The 14,979-nt window shown below is 37.5% G+C and overlaps 1 protein-coding gene across 3 annotated transcripts in view; it reads left to right on the top strand.

The window, feature by feature from the left end:
• Positions 1-14,979, top strand: part of LOC149540894 (catalytics) — a 186,231-nt gene that overhangs the window by 36,892 nt on the left and 134,360 nt on the right. For all 3 annotated transcript variants that reach the window (XM_089801959.1, XM_089801957.1, XM_089801958.1), the window contains exons 2-8: positions 1,333-1,405; positions 1,564-1,585; positions 4,262-4,340; positions 4,518-4,550; positions 5,881-6,029; positions 6,133-6,289; positions 7,892-8,132. In XM_089801959.1, coding sequence (XP_089658085.1) covers positions 1,333-1,405; positions 1,564-1,585; positions 4,262-4,340; positions 4,518-4,550; positions 5,881-6,029; positions 6,133-6,289; positions 7,892-8,132 — 754 coding nt within the window. The remainder of the gene's footprint in view (positions 1-1,332; positions 1,406-1,563; positions 1,586-4,261; positions 4,341-4,517; positions 4,551-5,880; positions 6,030-6,132; positions 6,290-7,891; positions 8,133-14,979) is intronic.

The raw sequence follows: 14,979 nt of genomic DNA, 5'->3' as shown, positions 1-14,979 counted from the left end.
TAGTGTCAGTTCAATACTTATGATACAGTAAGTGTTATTCAAATTTTTGAAAGACTTAAAGTTACCACGAGTATAAACTCAAAAAGCAGCAGTCTAATATGCATAAAGACGTTGTGATACAACACCAAACAAAGATTTTTTTTTAAAGTTACTATGAGTATTAACTCAAAAAGCAGCAGTCTTAATATGCATAAAGACCTTGTGATACAATGCCACACAAAGATAGTTTTTAGATTATAATTGATATCCTTACATAATAATTAAATGAGTGTATTTTTTCATACTTATACTAAGGGATCTCAAGGGCTCTTGCCCACAGAAAAAGAGCTATATAATAAAGGCCACGGAAGCAATTGCTCAACATAAAATGTTACAAAGCACACATCATGGGGAACAAACATACTAAATATATCATGACACTACACTATGAAAAGAAAAGGCCTGAAGGAAATATCAAGCAGGAGTATTACCAACAACATTTAACCTGAAACAGGAAGTAAAGCTTACAGACAATGACCAGAAGACAGACATAGAGTGCGCTATTTGGGAAAAATGGCAAATTCTCAAATCCATGGAAGCTTTTTGGCTACTCTACCTTTAAGATTGCAGGGAGTCGCAACTCACTTCCTAGTGCCTTACCTTTATAGTCAATAGTCATCTATGATTGGCCTAACATAATATCTAATCTTGGCAATAAAGCTCAAGGTCATTCTGCTTTTTCCGGAAAGTCATCGACATTATTTGAGGCTTTTTATCTCTTCCTAGAGCTACACCACACATGCAGAACCTCTGGCCTTTCCTTGTCCAGATTATCACCAAGCAACAAAATATTTGCATCGAGCATGATCCTTCTGAGGATCCATTTTCATGCCAGAGTCAAGAAACCTTCTGTCTAGCTTCTTGGAGAAGTCAACTATGATATACACACTAGTGTGTACTCCTGTACAGGCCAGAGCTTCCATTTGAGAATGTCTTTTAAGCATTTCCTATTTAAATTTTAAGATGAAATTTAAATGCTTTATTTTGTTTGGGTTGATTTCTTTTATTTAATAAACCATCCTTGCTCAAATTCGAACATGCTTCTGAAGATATTCAAAAATTAAAACGTGCTTTTACGATATGCTATTTTACCATTAGTATTAGATTTTCATAATGAAGCATTTGCCTGCATTCATCATATCTTCAGTCATATATGTTCATGTCATGAAATTGACTTCAATTAAGGTTTTAAGTTCTGTATCACATACATGATTATGATCATTAGGTGCTAATTGTCTTTGACCACCAAAAAATTGGGTATTTACTTTGGTAGTATTTCTGGATTCTTTGAAGGTTGATTGGTATCCATGGGGAGATGAGGCCTTTACGAAAGCTCGAAATGAAGATAAACCTATATTTCTATCAAGTATGTCATGGGTTCAGGTTTAATGTAATTTCTTCAGATTTATATCAATTTGATTATCTTTTAGGAGGTATGATTTTCTTGATTGAGGTCTAGAGAATTGATATATGTTCCTGTTGTGGTTGATGCTTGGTGGGCTATTGGGGGCTGTACTGTTGCAGTTGGATACAGCACCTGCCACTGGTAAGTGCATGAAACTGGACAATTGTTAATTTTCAGAATCTGCATTTATCCCTTCTAAACAACATGGTTGTGGTCTTCTCATGTTAACTTAGAAGACTGATGGGCTAACCTCAATCACATTTTAAGAGGGGATTCCATTTTATGTGCAATTTCATAATATGGCCCATTTCTGTTTACAGCTATTACTTTATCATTTGTTTGATTTACAATTTTGACTTTTTCATGTTCAAATAAGTTTGGAATGAAATATGGGATCTTGGTTTTAGTTAATGAGAAAATGTGTTTTTTGAGATAACCTTTTCTGTTGATATTGATGTCTGAAATATAATTTGAACATTTTCTGCAGCTTTTAGATGATTTCGGGAATTTTCTTTTAGGTGTATTATCACATATCCTAATTATGTTTCTCAGTATTAATAGTTTGTGCATTTTCATTTTGGTAAAGCTGCAAGATTTGCAAGAAACAGTGTTCGAGTATGTGTTGTTGTGTAAATTGTTACAAGATTCAAGAAGAGTTGGCAGATTAACGGATTTCCGGATGATTCATTAATTAACAGAGGAACAAATGTGTTCCTTATAAAGAATTACAAGGACGTTGTTTCTTTTAGAAACAACGTAGATTGAAGACGAAATTAGAAACAAAACTAGAGACATGATAGGAAACATTCCTATCTGGACTGAAGAAAAAAGAGACGGGATAGGAAACATTCCTATCTAGACTAAAAGACGGACTACAGACAAGTAGTTGACTATTATAGAAAGTATAAGATATTATCTTAATACCCTCCCTTAATGGTCAACGTACAGATGTCGGAACATTCTGTGATAACAGAGACCCTCCCTGGATCTACAGAATGCTGAAACCAAGAAGCTTTGCCAGAAGAGTGCTATGACTCAAAATAAGGTGCAATTACAAAACTTCGTTTTTGTGGAAAAAACGGTAAAACCCAGAATCTCATGCAACCTTGCGTATTACAGACAACTTGAAATGATTTTTGAAGAGAAAATCAACAAACCCAGAATCTCACACAACCTTGCGTATTACAGACAACTTGAAATGATTTTTGAGGAGAAAATCAACAAACCCAGAATCTCACGCAACCTTGCGTATTACAGACAACTTGAAATGATTTTTGAGGAGAAAATCAACAAACCCATAAAAATAGAAACAGATTTGGAAGGCGAAAAATGCAGCTTCACCTTGATCAGGACCCGGAGAAGTCGGACGCTGCGTAACACCCATAACAAGTTGATCGGTTTTTCGATATTCGAAGATTGCGATGATGCGCTGCTTCCAGGTTCCATAATTGCGACCATTGAATTTGGAATTATGTTCGAGCAGAATATTTGTCAGAGATGCCATGGCACGTTTTTCAATGAAAAATTGTGAAAAATTGTGAAGGCACGTTCTTCGAGGCAAAAATACGAAAGACCTAGAAGAATTAGAGAATGACCCAAAAGAGAGCTCGAAAAACCTAGCAGGAATCTGTTGTCGTTTTTTGGATCTGCTGGCTCGAAAATTGAGGCACAAAAATCGAGGCACCCAAAAAAAACGGACAACCCAGTTGAGCTCTCGAAAAACCCATCAAGAAACTGCAAACAAAATATTTTTCCGACCCCAAAAATTAGGGTTTCGAAAAAAAAAGGCCCTGGCTGAAAAAGGCTTGAAAAAACTTCAGATTTCTTGATAAAAATGGCAGATTTTTTCCTAGGGAGAGCGCAAATGATGAAGAATGCAAACAAAACGAACTAATCCTTGACCCTACAATCGCGATTTTGCTGTCAAATGAGCTGGAAAATATATGGATGCGAGTTGCTTCAAACGCGTGTGATTTGGAGAAAAAAATTGCGAGTTTTCCCAAGGATACAGGCACGGATTTTGCAGACCACGAGGCTGCAAAAAAGAGACGACTGTCGTGGTGTGTAGATAATTTCAAAAGAAATTATAAATTTTTCGAAAAATTCCTTATCATGGCTCTGATACCATGTTACAAGATTCAAGAAGAGTTGGCAGATTAACGGATTTCCGGATGATTCATTAATTAACAGAGGAACAAATGTGTTCCTTATAAAGAATTACAAGGACGTTGTTTCTAAAAGAAACAACGTAGACTGAAGACGGAATTAGAAACAAAACTAGAGACAGGATAGGAAACATTCCTATCTGGACTGAAGAAAAAAGAGACGGGATAGGAAACATTCCTATCTAGATTGAAAGACGGACTACAGACAAGTAGTTGACTATTATAGAAAGTATAAGATATTATCTTAATATAAATTCAAAGACTATATGAAGCAATTTATGCATAAAGCTAAAAAATGCATTACTGGGAAGTGATGTAAATTAAAGAGTTATGTGGTATATGTTCTTTATGAGGCAAATGAATATTCAAATTAACGTCTAGAAATAGTCTTCTACGGACCTGCAAATATATAAATCAATGAAATGTATATACCAGACAATACACGTCTTCTTTTGTTATCACTTATTCTCAGATATATTGCTGCCTTTCGTAGTTTAACATCTCATTGCAGCTGACAGTGAGCCTGGGAACCTTCTGTGGTTATTTTTATCGATACCTTCATCACTAGACGAATCTGTGAAATCTATTAGAACTTATAAGCTATTGACAAATCTTGGATAGGTTAGTTAACATTTAATTGTATTTTACACAGGTGTCATGTCATGGAAGTGGAGTCATTTGAAAATGAAGAGGTGGCAAAGTTATTGAATGACTGGTTTGTGAGCATCAAGGTGATGCTATTTTTTATTATTACTGGTTCCGTGTCTAATTTTAGGACTTTAGTGCATAGCAATAAGATATTCATATAGAGTATGCATGATTTTGAAAGAGTCGGTCATTGAATTTACATGTGAAGTTATCAATAATATTTGACTAAGTCTGAACAAGCAAAATATTGTTATTTGCAGGTTGATAGAGAGGAGCGGCCAGATGTGGATAAGGTTCACAATTTACACCTGATACTAATTGGATCATTTTTTTAATTTTGAAAGATGCAAATAATATTATAAATATGATTGAGACCTTAAATTTGTTTTTATTGAGAGCTTGTTTTCACAATTGAACACAGCATGCAGTGAATCAGTTAGACTAGTTTAACTAGTACCTTGCTCTACATATTTTGCTTCTATTTGAGTTTTCATTATTCACTTGGTCCTGGTGTTTCTCCTTCTAGGATTGCCATCAAAGTTCAGTTGAAGAAAGCATTGTAGCCGGCATAAAATGTCTATTTTTGTGTTCGATAATATTGTTTATCTCCAAATGTATTAATTGTTGTTAGTTGTTACTTGCGGTTGCTGTAAGTGCCTGTTGGTTGACAGTTGTGTTCCTCTTGGCAACCGTAGGGTTCTTTAAGTATGTTGTGTACTACCAAGGAAGGTAGCATGGGATTGCTGGGAAGATTATAATATTTGGCCGACCATTTATGGTCCTCTTCTCTATAATGATTTTAGAGTTAACAAAATATATTTCACTCCTATATCTGGTACACACTGCCATTTGTATTAATATTTCATGTATGTAGATTACCAGGTATAGCAGTAAACAAGCATGATTTACTTTAAAAAAAAATATACATTGTTCCTATGAAATATTTTATATATTGGGCTGCCTTATCCATGCATGCTAACAATATTATATTTATCTTTCTAAACCTATCAAATTTCAAATTGGAGGCAAGGTCTAGTCTTGTTGTTGTCCAGTGAATATGTTAATTAGAGAGCAGATAGATATCAGAGGCATATATACTAGATGACTTGAAATATGAAAACAATAATCTTAGTTATAGTTTTCATTTTGTTTTTCTGTAGTCAATGGATGTAACAGTTGTTCCATACATGGTCTGATGACTTAGATAGGTATGTTATAGGTTGTCCACATGGGCACTGCTCTCAACAAAAAAGTACCTCTGCACAGCACATTGGTAATACACATGATGTTCTTGTGAGAGGATCGTCACCAGACCGCATTCAAAAATAAATGTTCTTTTGGAATTCAGCACTGATAGGACATCATTAACTTGGGACATCATCCATCAAATCTTTCAGCTAGTAGAAATAGAAAACACTACAATTCTATTCATAGATCATTAAGTTGTATTGTCCAGGTGTCTTCAAGGGGTGTTTAGACATGCAATTAATGAGGTAAATGCTGAAGAATTCCAAGGGATGACTTGGATGTTTCATTGAAATACATTTTGCATAGTGCAATTTTTGTACGCTAAGTTTGGCATTGCCATGTTTCAATGTGAGTTTTCCATTTACAAAATTGCAGGTGTATATGACGTATGTACAAATGGTTTATGGAGGTGGTGGGTGGCCTCTAAGTGTATTTATCACCCCTGATTTGAAGCCAATGATGGGTGGAACCTATTTTCCTCCTGATGATAAATATGGCAGGCCGGGTTTCAAGACAGTCTTGAGGTCACCTCATACTCTTCATAAAATGTGTATGACTGCTCTATATAAAATTTAATCAAGATGTTGTGGTGGAGCTTTGACACATCTTTTGTTGTTTTATATGCAGGCGAGTTAAAGAAGCTTGGGATTCCAAAAAAAGTTTGCTTCATGATAGTGGGGACAGTGCTATTCGACAACTTGCAGAAGCATTATCTACTTCAGCAGTTTCACGAGAATTGACAGAGGGGTTATCTCAACAAGCTGTTCAACTTTGTGCTAACCAGGTAATAGAGAGGAAATCTATGGTAGCATATATAGTCCAAATTTTATGGTTCTCTCAATATTGTGGTACATCCTAATTTAACATACCCTACTTATTGCATTTTCACAAAAGACTATTATTATTGTTATTTGGAACATGGACATCAATCTTTATATATGAATTTCTGCTGAAGACCAAACTCTGAATTTTAATTGGTTTCTTCGATCGGCCAACTATAACTGATTTTGTTCTATATGAGTCAATGAATCATGGGCTATGAGATTGTATCAAACACTTTATGTAAATTAACGGATAAGTTCTAATGTACAGAAATGAAGATCTATATCCAATTTTGTAGTCTATAATTACATCAATTATAGCAGTATATAGTTTTGGATATTAATGTGGAATCAGTTATTTTAATTTAAAAGTGACCCGCATTTCAGTTTGAAGTACCTCTTTTGTTCAGTTTAATGCTTTCTTGCTTCTATTTAAGTTGTGATAACAGAGATCTATTTTTTAGTGTAAATGATTTTCCTTGTACTTAGGTCATAGTTCTTGGGGTCTCCAAGTTCTGGTGAGTCCTGAGCCAACTCCCAAGGGCCCAGAACCCTCCAGGATTTTGCTCTAGGCGAGACTCACTGGAAACTGGTATTTTGCCAATTCCTGCTGACTCTTGGCGACTTTTTGTGGAGTTTCAAGTTGGGTCAGCCATGCTGAGTCCGAGCCTCATTTCTATGACTTAGTTACATAGAAAGTAGCTGTTTCAGTCTGAACTTTGTGGTGTCTTATGGTCAAAATAAATAGAGCTGTTTGCATTAATGTCCTATGTGGTTTGTTAAAAAAGTTACTCGTTCAGTGATTTAAGTTCCTTTGCCTTCAAACAGTGCAACTCCCAAAATTGTAAAGTTTCTGCAAATTCTCTGTGATTAATCTGAGATAAAACCTTCTCCTATGCTTGCTGAAGATGATCTTCCCTGTTACAGACTTGAGAGAAGCGATGTCAATAATATATTTATTATTCTGAAATCTTTTATATCTGCAAGTGTTCGAATAGGGCAGACTTGCTTAAAGGAGCAGACTTTATGTTCTTTGTGTGTCCTTTAACTACAACCATACCCCATATAAATAAGGTAACCAAAGGGCATGTCCCTTGAAGGGACATGACCCTATCTAGGTCGGCCCTACATGTTATTCTCATAATCGGCATTCAAGGAGTAATGGTCTTATTTGTTATTCAAACTAACTAAGACTTAGTTAAGTTTAGAACTTAAGTACTATAATCCAATGGAGACGCCAATCATGCCTAGAATAGAACAATGTATATATATAGGTCTACCATGCAAGAATAGATCTGAATGATCTGTGCAATCAGATTAGTATGAGATCAAGTTACAGATTTAACAAAAATGACTAAATATGTTCAAGTGTTCTGAGCATGCAGTTCTGTAATCTAGTGCCATTCTCTTGTTTTTCAGTAAATTTTTTTTGTCTCAAGGCTTCATTGTCTCTTCACTTGCCTTGAACTTCAAATTAGTTTTCATTTTGTGCTCAGTCAAAGATTCTGGTCTTTGATAAAACTAAACTAATGCTCAAAAGTTTTAATGGTTTTCCTTTGATACAGCTTGGAAAAAGTTATGACTTGAAATATGGAGGGTTTGGATCTGCACCCAAATTTCCTAGACCAGTAGAAATAGAATTAATGGTACAGCAATATAAAAGATTGGATCAAGCTGGAAAAGAGGCACAAGCCAGCAAAGCCTTGGAGATGGCTTTGTTCAGTCTAAGTTGCATGGCTAGAGGAGGGGTTCATGATCACATAGGAGGGGGATTTCATAGATACAGCGTGGATGAACATTGGCATGGTGTGTTATATCATCTGTACACTATGAACTTAAAATTCTTGGTGTTTAATTTGAAATTTCAATTGTGATTTTTTTGATATGTTCTGTTTCCCTACAAATAGGTGTTGGGGGTTTAGTTTTTAAGTGTTATTATTGTCTTCTTTAGAATTCAAACTCTAAGTACTGTTTAGTTGTGTTTGGTTTTTCATTGTACAGTTATGTGTACATTAATTCATTTGTGGTGGGTATAAGGTCATATGGGTATAAGGTCATATGGGTAGTATTGTTAAATTGGGACCACTTTATTTGAATTTACCATTTGGATTCTTCTCAACTGTTTGGAATTTGCCAATGGACAACTTTTCCCATTTCTTATCAGTTTCACATTTTATAAACGAGTCTTTCTAGCTTATATATCTGTTGGAATTTTGTTGTATTTAAGGGAAGCATTTTGATTGTATTTGGAAGCACATGAGTGAATTACTTTAGTAAAGATTCCACTCTAATGTTACATCTCCTTTTCAAATGTTAGTCATCATCAGAAGATCTTTAGTCTACTATTTTACCTTCTATGTGCTATAGGGGTGATATAAAGGAATAAATTACTAATTCAAGTTGTCTTAGAAGTATAAAAGATGACTTATGTTGTATAAAAGGAGTTCAAAATTTTGGAGGGAAGCTGGGAAATTATTGCTACCTCAAGTGCCTATATGAGGAGTAGCTTAACACAGAAGGAGATTACCAATTTATGAAATGAAATCCCTTTCTTTTGGGATTGAACATAAGTTTTTGTTTTTGTCTAAGGATGAAATGGTGATGCTTGTTAGTTGAACAATTGTATTATCAATTTGCATCTGTTTGTTGTGTGGTAGGCATACTATAGAATATTATAGTAATGTCCCCCTCGTGGACCTAGTGAGTTCTGGCTTCCCAATATCCTATTCTTGGATTCTTGTAGGCTGTTTGGTGTTGGTTGGGAATTCATGTTTCTGATTGAGCTGGTCTGTATTTTCTTGGCTTTGGATAGCCATGTGGATGTAATTAGTGACGATGTTATTAGCAGCATTCTGATTTTTTGTAGGGTTTTTTGGGTTTGTTCTCCGGAGTCTTTGGAGAACACTGCAAATCATAGTTAGTGCTCGTTTTGACACAATCATCATCCTCCAATATGGTTATATTTAAGAGTTATGCTGCCTTCTGGATTTGATTGTGTATAATTTTTGCATCAACGTTCCAAATCACACTGTGATCCGTCATTAGACTGAGAAGAGCTGGAGGAAACATAATTTAGGATGGTTATATTTAATATTTATACATGATTGGTTTCAGTTTATAGTGTGTTGGTGAGATTTCTTCAAGGTGAATGATATTATTTAATATTTGCACTAAAGTGATAAATGGATGTTTTGTTATTCATTTTAGTGTTTAAATATTAGTGTTATGTTTTCTCCGCAACGTTGGACCCATGTGTGTTATCGGAGGACTTACATTGCTTTTAAAATGCCAAGGGAGTGGGGGGGATGGGTGGGGGGGAGGTGGGGTATATTTCAAGGGAAACTTAAATATTTGAACTTTAAAATGCTCTATTACCCTGCAAACAATATAAATTGGAGTTTTGGCTCTCATTTCTGTCATTCAAAGTTTGCAAACATGAGGTTGTCGATATATGCAGAAGAGCTCTTCCAGGGGCTGTCAAGGATGAAAACCCTTTTCAATCTACTAGTTTCAATGGAGAAAGATCCATCCTACCTTGCCCTGTATTTTCACTCAGGAAATATATTGTTTTAGGACAAATATGAAGATTTTAAAGATAAACTAGTTGATGCTCTTCCAGAGATCTTTCGGTATTGGTTTATGGTCTTCTTTGATGCAGATTTTCAAGTGTTTGTGAGTTTCTGGGTTTGGCCATACACCCCAAGCTTGCAGATCGACCCTTCCTTTTGGTGATATCTGCTGGGGCATTAATTATATTCTTCTGACTCCTGAGTATTTGATCATATTGCATGCTTTGTTTGAAGAGTTTGGTTTGAATGTTGAGTTTAGGAGCAGGTTGACTTATTTTAGCAGGCCATAAATGCTGAAGGAGTGAGTTTGGATATTTGTCAAGGGTTCTGGTGCGGAGAGTGTCTGCCAAGCCTATTCTAAAGTGGATGCCTAACCTCAAGGAGCTAGCCAAGAAGTTGCGACTTGTGAGCAGATTTGGAGGCGAGAAACAAACTTTTGAATTTCCTAAACATGTTGCCTATGCTTTTTTGTGCCAAGTTTTCTGTTGCAGATATTTCTGAGTGAGTTCTCAGTCATAAAGATAGGAATTTTATGAACTAGGAGTTCAAACTAATCAGATTTACCTGGGGAGGCATCCCTGATTTTTTCTTTTTCAGGTGTGCCCGTCCTGGGGACAGGGACACCTAGGGGTCATCCCTATGAAATCTGCATATTGACAATAAAATCTATGGGTAATTTCAATGACTCAAAATAACACAAATTTGGCTGCTAATTTTTATATTTTAAGGTTCTCTAATGTATATGTACATACTTTATCCTTGTTTCCATGTGAATATTCTTAACTTTGCCTACTTATTTTAATTATTCCTATTTTTATATAGCCATCCCCTGGCCATCACCAAAATTGGCTTGAAAAATCAGCATCTTGGAAATGCATTCTTCCAGCCATCCCCGTCCCCCATTTGGGAAACTCAGGTAACCTTGAAGCTAATCACTTCGGGGATTATTGGAGTGTTGGGTGTTGCTTGGAGGCGTATGATCCGATTGCCTTCTTTTGGACTTCGCAAAAAAGACTTCGAGAAGATGAGTTTTAGAATAGTGGTTGACTGTCCTCTTCAGAAATACTGTGATGATCAGCTGAAGGAGTTGCGACTTGTGAGAAGATTGGGAGCTTGCAAATTAAGAATCTCCTTAACAAGTTGCACCTATGTATCCAGTACCGAGTTTGCTTATGCCTATGTTCCTTGGGGGCATGTCCCTAGCCAAAATACCCTTGTTTCTGAGATGGGGATGTCCCACAGCTGTCCCCAAAAAATGCAAATTACGAGGGGACATCCGCAAAACTCGGGGATGACTGGTAAAAAAAGGGGGACAGCTCTTGGTATGGAAAGGGGATGCCTAAATGTCCCCCGACCGTATCGGGTATGACCGACCGTCCCCAATTTTTTTTTTTTATAAAATTATTATTTTTAAAATCTTTTTTTCTTTTTTTATGAAAAAAAAGAAGAAGTTGTTTAAGGATCCTAACTGTTAGAATCTGAAAAGATTAATAACCCAAAAAACTAGTGCAAAGAATAGATATCTAAACTATGAATGCATGATACAAAATCAAAATAGCAACATAGAGTTAATCTCCAAAAGAGTAATGCAAATGCTAGAAGCAAAATAGCATTAAGAGAATGCAAAAGAAATCGATTCCAAATACAAGCCAGGTAGCATGCTTATATAGACTAGGAAGAGGGAAGAGGTGGCAACACCGACCAATGAGGAGCAACCATCTATCGGACTAAAGATAGCAAAGTATCTTCCTAAGATAACTAATGGATGCTCACATGTAGGAAGGCGACACCTTGCAACCACTTACTAAATAAGATATGCTTTATTAACCTAAGAAAGATTATTAAAAGTGTAGGAAAAACCTAGCAATATAGGAAAAAATAAATAACCCACTAGGAAATTAACAAACTACACTAACACCCTCCCATAAGCGAAGCTTAGGTGGATGTAGAAATGGGTCCTGACAAGTCAGGCCTGATGAAGTACCCATGTACAAAAAAGTCCCCTAAAAGAGAGAGAAAAGAGACTCCCCAAAAAGTTAGGACTTCGAGTGAGAGGAAGAGCGCCCGCCCCCCCCCCCCCCCCCCCAAAAAAAAAGATGAAGCATTTCGCACCGCCACCAAAGCTCGCAAATGAAGGAACTTGCTCTTAGTGAAGGGTTTGGTGAAGATATCAGCAACCTGCTCGGAAGTCGAACAATAGCAAAGGTCGATGACATGACCATAGATGAGCTCCAGGTGTAGTACATGTGGATCTCTATGTGTTTGGTCCATTAATGATGGACAGGATTCCATGAGATCTGAATGGCACTCTGGTTGTCACAAAATATGACTGATGGCCATTTGATCTGGATGCCAAACTTAGTGAGAAGATGTTGAAGCCAAATGGCCTCAGTGGTGGCATTCATAGCCCCCCGATACTCAGCCTTAGTAGAAGATAGACCAATAGCAGACTGTTTTTTGCTCGACCAACAAACAAGACCTGAACCAAGTGAGAAGCTGTAACTTGAAGTAGACTTGCGATCCGGAGAACCACCCGCCCAATCTGAATCTATGTAACCCACCAAATCAAGCTCAATACCTGCTGCATAGTGAATCCCATAACTGTGAGAACCCTGAATGTAGTGAAGGATCCGCTTGGCTGCTTTCTAGTGCAGCTCATGAGGCTCCTACATGAATCGAGAGACCATGCCTACAACATATGAGATGTCAGGTCTCGTATGAGTCAGATAAATGAGACCGATACAAGGTGCCATCAACAAGTGGAGAAGAACACTGAGCCTCAAGTTTGACTCCGGAAAGGGAGTCAGAGAAGGCTTACAGTCAGCCATATGAAACCTTGAGAGTAAATCTAGAGCATACTTGGACTGTGTGATGGTGATCTCGGAAGGAGACTGAAAGATCTCAATCTCGAGAAAGTAATGCAACAAGCCCAAGTCAGTCATCAAAAAACTGTCCTGAAGGGCAAGTTTGATAGCCTTAATGGTGGGTGAAGAACTTCCTGTGATCAGCAAGTCATCAACATACAAAACCAAAAATAGGAGTGAATCGTCCTGTTGTAGAATGTAGACATTAGGATCAGAATGGCACTGAGTGAACCCAACTAAGAGAAGAAAGGAGTCCATCTTGGCATACTAGGCTCGAGGAGCCTGTTTGAGGCCATAGAGAGACTTTTGAAGATAGCACACAAGTGAAGACTCTTGAAGGAAACCCTATGGCTGCTCCATGTAGATCTCCTCGAGCATGTTTGAGACCATAGAGAGACTTTCAAAGACGACACACAAGTGAAGAATCCTGAAGGAAACCCTATGGCTGCTCCATGTAGATCTCCTCATGAAGGTCACTGTGAAGAAAAACACTCTTCACATCCATCTGATGTACTTCCCAACGACGATTAGCTATAGCAATGGCAAGAATGAGTCGAATGGAATTCATTCGAGCAATTGGCGCAAAAGTCTCAGAGTAGTCAATCCTAAGAACCTGGGAGAATCCTTTGGCGATCAAGCGAGCCTTGTGCTTGTTAACTGACCCATCAGCTGCAAATTTTGTCCAATAGATCCACTTACATTGAACAAGTTTTCTTCCCTTAGGAAGAGGGACAAGATCTCAAGTGTGGTTCCGCATCAAGGAACTATACTCTTCCTACATAGCTGTATCCCACTCAAGAATACCAAAAGCCTCGTGAAAGGACTGTAGATCTGAGGCAGTAGCAATGAAGACATGTAGAGCATCCTGGAATTGTGAACGAGTCCGCTTGGTGTCTTATGGATCCCCAACCCAATCACCTGCAGACTGCAAGGTCTATCTAGCCCAAAATGGACCGGAAGATGGAGAATCTGGAGGGGAATCTTTAACCTCTAAATGATGACTAGGAGAGGAAGGAGGTGAGTTCTCTGAATCACTCTCTGCATCGGAAGTGGAGGTAGAAGATTGCTCAGGTGAATCTAACTCATCAGAAGATCTAATCATGTATTCCAAGTGACTCCAATGTCAAAGTAGGAGTTGGAGAAGTGATAGAAAGTGAGCTTGAAGATCCATCCTCAAACTGAACATTCCTCTCAATGAACAACTCATGTAGTAGGGTGGAGCAACCGATATACCTTCACACCATTAGGATAACCTACAAATATGCAAGGTCTGCTTTGTGGATCCAAGGCCTTGCATTTCTCTGCAGGAATGTGGGCCCATGCAGGAGAGCCAAAAACTCGAAAGTGCTTAACTGATGGTTTTTGACCGCTCCAAGCTTCAAAAGGAGTAACTCCCTTCAAGGCTCGGTGAGGAACACGGTTCTGGATATAACAAGCATAGTTAATGACCTTTGCCCAATACTATGGTGTAAGAGATCTAGAGTGAACAGTTTTCCATTTCCTTCAAGGATCTATTCTTTCGTTCTGCAACACCATTCTGCTGAGGATTGTATGGAACTGAATGCTGTAAATCAATCCCCTCTGAAGTGCAAAATCTTTCAAACCAATGGTTGACATACTCACCACCATTGTTTGTGCGCAAAACTTTGATGTCTTTCCTGGATTGCTTCTCTACAAAAGTTTTGAAGTCCTGAAAATGATCAAATACCTCTAACTTCTGTTTGAGAAAGTACACCCAAAGTATATCGAAAAAAGTCATCAATGAATGTGAGGACATATCGGGCCCTGCTGAACGAAGGATGCTGAAATGGACCAGCCAAATCACTGTGAACTAACTCTAGTAATTGTGAAGCTCTCCATGCCTTACTTTTGTCAAACTTTTCCTTAGGATGCTTACCAAGAAAGCAACCTTGGCAAACACCGCCAGAGAATTGAACAGAAGGCAACCCTGTGACCATGCTTTGCTGGTTGAGTTGATGTAAGTAGCGGAAGTTAAGATGGCTGAACCGCTCATGCCATAGTTCACTCACATCATTAGAGTAAGTGAACAAAATAGTCGAAGGAAGATCAGGAACAAAGTGAGAAAATAGATAGATTCATGATTGATGATCTGCTCTCCCAACTGCAACTGTAGAATCACTATGCAACTCATGTATCTCCATTGAATTAGGAGTGAACTCAAGCTGCTTGCCTGAACCTGTGTGAGTGATCTAGTAGATC

This window comes from Cupressus sempervirens, chromosome 9 (assembly GCF_028749045.1).
Source record: "Cupressus sempervirens isolate cs-2001-9-10 chromosome 9, ASM2874904v1, whole genome shotgun sequence".
Lineage (NCBI taxonomy): Eukaryota > Viridiplantae > Streptophyta > Pinopsida > Cupressales > Cupressaceae > Cupressus > Cupressus sempervirens.
Note: the sequence above shows the minus strand (reverse complement) of the source record. Positions and strands in the feature narration are given on the sequence as shown.